The sequence below is a fragment of the Camelus ferus genome, chromosome X (assembly GCF_009834535.1).
Source record: "Camelus ferus isolate YT-003-E chromosome X, BCGSAC_Cfer_1.0, whole genome shotgun sequence".
Classification (NCBI taxonomy): domain Eukaryota; kingdom Metazoa; phylum Chordata; class Mammalia; order Artiodactyla; family Camelidae; genus Camelus; species Camelus ferus.
The window spans coordinates 31,665,928-31,672,553 of record NC_045732.1 but is presented as its reverse complement, the minus strand read 5'-3'; the positions used below and the strand labels follow the sequence as shown (position 1 = coordinate 31,672,553).

Sequence of the window (6,626 nt, the reverse complement as noted above, 5' to 3'; positions counted from 1 at the left end):
AACTGTATGATCCAAGAAGCTTATATGGTTATTTAACATCTCTTATTAGATCTGTGAAAATAATCAGTCTAAACTATAATGAGGCCAACTTTTTTTCTGATCAGTATTTGAAGATTATTTATGGCCAAAATAAGGAATGCTATGGACTGAAAGTCTGTGTCCTCCCCCCTCCAATTCATATGTTGAAATCCTAATCCCCAATGTGAGGGTATTTGAAGATGGGGCCTCTGTGATATAATTAGGTCATGGAGGTAGAACCCTCATGAATGAGATTAGTGCCCTTATAAGAAGAGACGTGAGAGAGATGATCTTTTTCTCTCTGCCATGTGAGGACACAGCAAGAAGATGGCCATCTGCAAACTAAGAAATGGGTCCTCACCAGGATGAGAATAGCACTCTAATCTTGGACTTTCCAGCCTCCAGAACTGTGAGAAATAAATTTTTTAAGCCATCCAGTTTATTGTATTCATTATACCAGCCTGAACTAAGACAGGGAGACTGTTAAATTAAAACCAGGAAAATGGCAGAAAAGACAGGTGGCATGTCTTTTTAATGTTATACTGATACAGAATTTAATAAGCTCACCTCAGGATTATATAATTTTCTAGGGCAATGTACCTGTGTTTGACTTTGCTATTTACTACTTGATCAAAACCTAGACAGTATGAAGTTACATACTAACGTATAAATTTCTATCTGATAGAAAAGATAACCCTGATGATTATGGCTTAATTGTTTCAAGGGACAATAATGAGCTTTGTATCTAACCTAGCAGTCCTACTCTCTACATTTTTACATAGTTTTCTTGATGGATTATATAAACCTCTGTTTCATCAGATGCTCTTGGAGACAGTTTTATCATCTTAGTGGTTTCCACATTAATTAGAGTTGAATAAAATCTTTAAGATATTTTTCATATTTATATAACTTATTTTAAACTTTTAAAAGTAACACTTTGACCAATATAAAGTATCATGTTTACAAAAGCTTGTATTTTAATATAAATATAAGAATTCATTCAGGTAATCACGTAAGGTTTTAATATTATAGAATAGAAAATAAGACTAAATTTTAGTCTCTTTTTACTTGGAGATATATTTAAATTTTATGATGCAGACTTTGGATTAATTAGATGTATATCTTTCTGTGATGGCAAAGAGGATGACAAGCATTCTGAACACAGATTAAATGGTCTTAATGTCATGAACCAGGAATTGTCTCTAGAAATAACTGATCCTATTTTCTAATTACTTTCAGAAGTGGCAAAATAATAGTAAATCAAAATTGTTTTTGATAGATATTTTCTAAAGGTCATATTGTGAATACTAATGAAACCACTGTGGCAATTTGTTTAGTTACTTCAATGTGCATTTAGCAGCTAACTCAAACCTGGAAGGCCACTGGAAAGTGGTGTTACACAAAATCAGACTTTTTTTTTCCCACAAAAGCAATACTGAAATTTTCCTCTGGCTAGGATGAATCACTAAACACACTTGTACTTATAAATTTCCTGTGTAAAGTATATATAAAATATTCCATAATATGGGACTCTGGGGTCTTCATCAACTATTTGCAAAGGCACATGAACTAATTCAAAACTATAAGAAAAATGCTGATCCCGTCTGCAGGCAAAATTACTTGGATGTGAGAAGGTATTTTGTCATCTCATCTGGGTGAGAATAAGGTCCAACCCCACTCTCAATCCCAAACTATAATCCTTATACTTTTCTCAGCAATTATCAACATATAACATATATATCTTACTTTTTTATTTGTTAATTTTCTCTTTTCCTTACTGAAGTATAAACTTCAAGAGGTCAGAAATTCTTGTCTGTATTTTTTTTCCTGCTATAATCTGCCAGTTAATACATGTGTCTGGTAAGTGCTCAATACATATATTTAAATTAATTGAATGAAGTGAATAAATAAATGGGCCTCCTCTAAGCCTATTTAAAGCTATGATGATATAAGAAATTTTTAAACATGTTAAAGCAACTCTCATTTGAAGTTTTATTGCATAATGAGATTTATACAAATTTTTTTTTATTTTGCTTTAGCAAAATTTAATGTTTAATAAATGACAAAAACCATTACCCCAGGTCATTATCATATTACGTCTTACAAATTGCTGATATTATAAAGTTTTTTATTTCTGTTTTAGTACTTTTCTTGTATATTTTTACAGGTCTGCTAAAATTCTGTTGTTAATCATATAAAGTATAAATTAAAATAGATATATCTACATCTAAACCATAAAAAAATTCATTTTTAAAAACTCTAATGGTTGTTAATATATTATTCATGTACCTTTTCTAACAAAACCCTCCAGAAAACAAAACATGTTTGAAAGAGAAACACTCTTTTTACTTCGAATCAGTGAACAACTATAAATTTTAAATCATTAAATAATTCCCACAAAATTGTCACATACATTTATGTTAATTATTGTAGCAATAGGAGTTTTTTTAGGATATGTGCTATGACTATGTTGGTAAGAGATGTACATTTTCTCCTATTGAGAAAGAGATAATCAAAGGCAGTTAGTATAGAGGAATAATTAAATACATGCAGAAATTAAATTCTAACTTCTAGGAGGCTTTGCCTTCTATGTAGTGAGTTCAAATTAAAAAATGCCAGCATGAAAATAAGTTATTAGGTAGTGTTACTTTACTACCGATAATTCAGATTGATCAATCATGTTCATTTTCCCATAAATGCTAACTAAAATAAACAGTGTACAGTTGATTAAAGTAAACACAAGATCTGACATTGCCTATGAATATATATTTTGCCATCTCCAGTATATGTTAGAACATTCAAATTGATATTTGGATTGTAAATATAAACATAATATATTACTGGAGCTTAAAATTCAATTGAAGGTATAAAAAAATTCAAATACTGATAGGTGGTCTAAATATTCCATTTATTTGCGCACCAAGAAAGTGTTTGTCAGGTAGTCTTTGGAACCTGTAATAATTTTCTCCTGAAGAACATTGTAGGTATTTTCAAGTTACGATTGCAGATAATAACTACTAATTTGGTCTCGGAATACACATTAAATCATCCAAAAATTTTAAAACTTTTAACAGCATTGGAAACTAGGAATCTTTAATCTGCAAAGCTCAAAGAAGTATTTCTATTAACTAAAGTGTAAGTGAAGTGATGAGGCAGAATGTGATGTGGACAACAGAGATACAGAGGGAAAAAGAGACCATGAAAACTTTCACTCTTCTACCTGTTAAATTGCTTCACTCTCCCACTGAAAAAAAAAGAGAACTGCATCATCTGTCCTCCCCAATCTGCTCCATTAAATGCCTCTCATTCTACAATTAGTCCTGTTCTGAGTTGAGAGAGCTGTGCCAATGGTTTCCTTAGCAGAATATAGTTCTTTATTTAACATCTCTGCTAATGAAAGAAAAAAATAATTTCTAAGAATATTCAGAAAATCTCTTCCTCTTAGGCATATAACCAGGCAGTGAAACCAAGATATCCTTCCTTAGATCAGAAAACTTATATAAAACTGATATAATTACAAAATAGCAACAATAAGAACTATTTTGCGCTAGTTAGGGGATAGGCTAATCAGTTGTCCCTTTGTTTTGCAAATTATGAAAATAATTCCAATAGCAATCATGTGGCTATTGTGAGAAAGGAAAGGAGAATTCACTAACTGAGACCTGATAATGACATACCACCAAAGTTTTAATCTTCTATTGCATGGATGGCACGAATTGCAGAAAACAACAAGAATAACAAAACAAAACAAAAACCCAATCTTTTAGAGAAAGATGCACCACATGAAGTAAAATTAATTTTAGGAAGTGATACTCTCTTTTGTTCTCACTAAGAATGTTGAAAGCTATGATGAAAACACAAGAAACTATGACCAAAATTGAGTTGATTTTAGTCAGGGAGAAGAATAGAGTGCAGTGAGACAAGGAAACATGGCAAAAGATTTAATATTGCAGATTGAAATTCAGTCTTAGAAACAATGAAGTGTAGTGATAATGTTGCAGAAACTGAATCCATCATGTGAAATACAAACAAAGTACACTTTCCCTGGATACAGAATAACAGAAAAAGAAGACGACAATTACTAACCATAAGACAAGACATGGGGAAGATAGAATGAGAAAGTTTATATTCCTAAGGAGGAGACCAAAATTGAAGGACAATGAAAGAAAATCAATATACAATATAATTTAAGAAAACATTATACAATTGAAGAAAGGTTAGACTTATAAGACAAATTGTTTACCAAGAAAATACATTTCATCCTAATGAATTTATAAGGCATTTTAAGAAAAAATTAATAATTCTACAATCAAGGAGGCAGAAAATAACAGTTTTTCTCCAGAGAATAAAAAATGAGCTTTGCAACTTTTGCAACAACAAATGTAGAAGAGAATAAAGTAAAATTCACAATATTCTGAGACAGAAAGGAAGTAAAACATATTTATATGGCAGGTGGTTTGTTAACATGCGTGTAGGGCAGGGAAAGTGAACCACCCATGTTCTCTCATAAAAACATTTGAAGATATATTCTAGCCAGCATAAATATGAATTATTTATTAATTTATTCATTAAATATTTAGTGATATTTATCTGTAGTACCATTATTATAGTCAGACATTATGCTAGGCACTGAGGATAAAAATGTGGGCCAAATTTTATATGGTACTAGGAAATGATACTTGTACTTATGCATTTCTGAAGAGTATATAACAGGGAGATAGGACTTACAGAGGGAATCTCTGGAAATGTGTTTTTAAGATTATATTCATATTCTTTGCAATTGGTAGAATTTGCCTGAAAACCACTTAGGCCTGGTGTTTACCATTTTACATGTTAGAATACTGATTCAATTTATTTGTCATAAGACAATGTTTTTGAATCAATTTTTATAACTTATTTTCTAAGGAAGTTGACTATTTTGTCTAAATATGCTAGGTTATTATCATAAAATTCTTCATTGTTTTCTCTTTGTAATCTTAGTTTTATCTCTACTTATGTCTTTTACCCTTTTCTTCCCTCATAGTGTGTTATGCCATTGTCTCTGTGTTATCTTTGTCTTGCTGTTTCTCTTTATTTTTTATCTGTTTTGAATTTTGTGAATTTTCGGTCTTCTGTTTATTATCTTCTAACTTCTGTATTTGGTTCATGCTGTTCTTCATATACTATTCTGTCTATATTGTGTTTTTAAAAAATTCTTATGTTTTTTCCTATTTGTCAAAATTTCATGTAACTCTTAGATCTAGATGTCCAATTGATTCAGTTTATTTTATCTTACCTTATTTTGGCAAGAATATTTTATAAGTAATGCCATGCAATTCCTATTGATTATTTTACCTTACATATGAATTTCCTGAATAATGATCTGGTTGCCTAAGTAAAATTCTACGAGATTAACATTGAGGGATTAAGTGTAATTAGGATATTAAGTGTAATTATCAATTTTAAGAGATTTGATATATTCCAGTATTCATTCTTCTTTTTGAAGCTCAAATGGTACCATCTTTGGCTAATGGGAATCTCTTTAAGTTGCCTCCTGTGTCCTTTCATAGTTTGCAACAGTCTAAGTGTAGGATTTTAGAAATGACAAGATGACCTGGCTCATGTTGGCTATTTCTGGTTACAGCTTGGAAATAGATGTATCTTTAAGGAGCCCTGGTAGTTCTTGTTAGTGGAAAATAATATTAGGAAGTTATATCTGGGTGGTAGATTTGCATTTTATACTAGGTTATTACAGTTTCTCAGGCATTTCAGGGGAGAGCTAAAACACATAAATTTTATTTGTTTTAGAAGGAGAAAAATAAATTTTACCTTTTCATGCTACCAGGAGAGGAGTCCATATGGCATTGTCCTCGGTTCCTGTCAGAAAGGCAAACTTTCACAATGTTCGAAGCCCTTGATGTACTGCAAATGAATGAGGAGGATGTGCTTCAATTCCTTGCTGCGGAAACCTACTCAGGTGGCACCAACCTCGACTTTCAAATGGAACAGTACATCTACAAAAAGAAAAGTGACGGCATCTACAGCATAAATATGAAGAGAACCTTGAAGAAGTTTTTGCTGGCGGCTTGTGCCACTGTTGCCACTGAAAATCTGGCTATCAGTGCCATGTCCTTCAGGAATACTGGTCAGCCGGCTGTGCTGAAACTTGTAGCTGCCTCTGGGGCCATTTCTATTGCTGGCCACGTCACTCCTGAAAGCTTCACTAACCAGATACAAGCAGCGTTCCGGGAACCTCGACTTCCGATGGTTACTGTTCCCAGGGTCGAACCCCAGCCTCTCACAGAGGCATCTTAAGTTAACTTGTCTATTATTTTTCTGTGTAACACGGACTCCCCTCTGTGCTTTGTGGACATTGCCACCCCATGTGGCAACAAGGGGAGCGCCCTCAGTGGGTCTGATATGGCGGCGGCTGGTCCCAGAGGTTCTGCGCATGTGCAGCACCATCTCCCGCGGGAACTCACGGGAGTTCGTACCTAATCTCTCCTTCCAGAGAGATCCTGAAGAGACTGAAAAGAAGGAGCAGGTCACTGCTGAAAATTTTGTGAGGAAGGAGGAATTTCAGGGTGAATGGACCTCTCTAGCTCTTGAGTTTCCTGCTACCCAACTCG

The 6,626-nt window shown here is 33.1% G+C and overlaps 1 protein-coding gene across 1 annotated transcript; it reads left to right on the top strand.

Annotated features, from left to right (window-relative positions):
* Positions 1-5,898: 5,898 nt before the first annotated feature.
* Positions 5,899-6,312, top strand: LOC102518645 (40S ribosomal protein SA-like). The gene has a single exon (XM_032474857.1). It carries the CDS (start codon positions 5,899-5,901, stop codon positions 6,310-6,312), a length of 414 nt encoding a protein of 137 aa, XP_032330748.1.
* Positions 6,313-6,626: the final 314 nt, after the last annotated feature.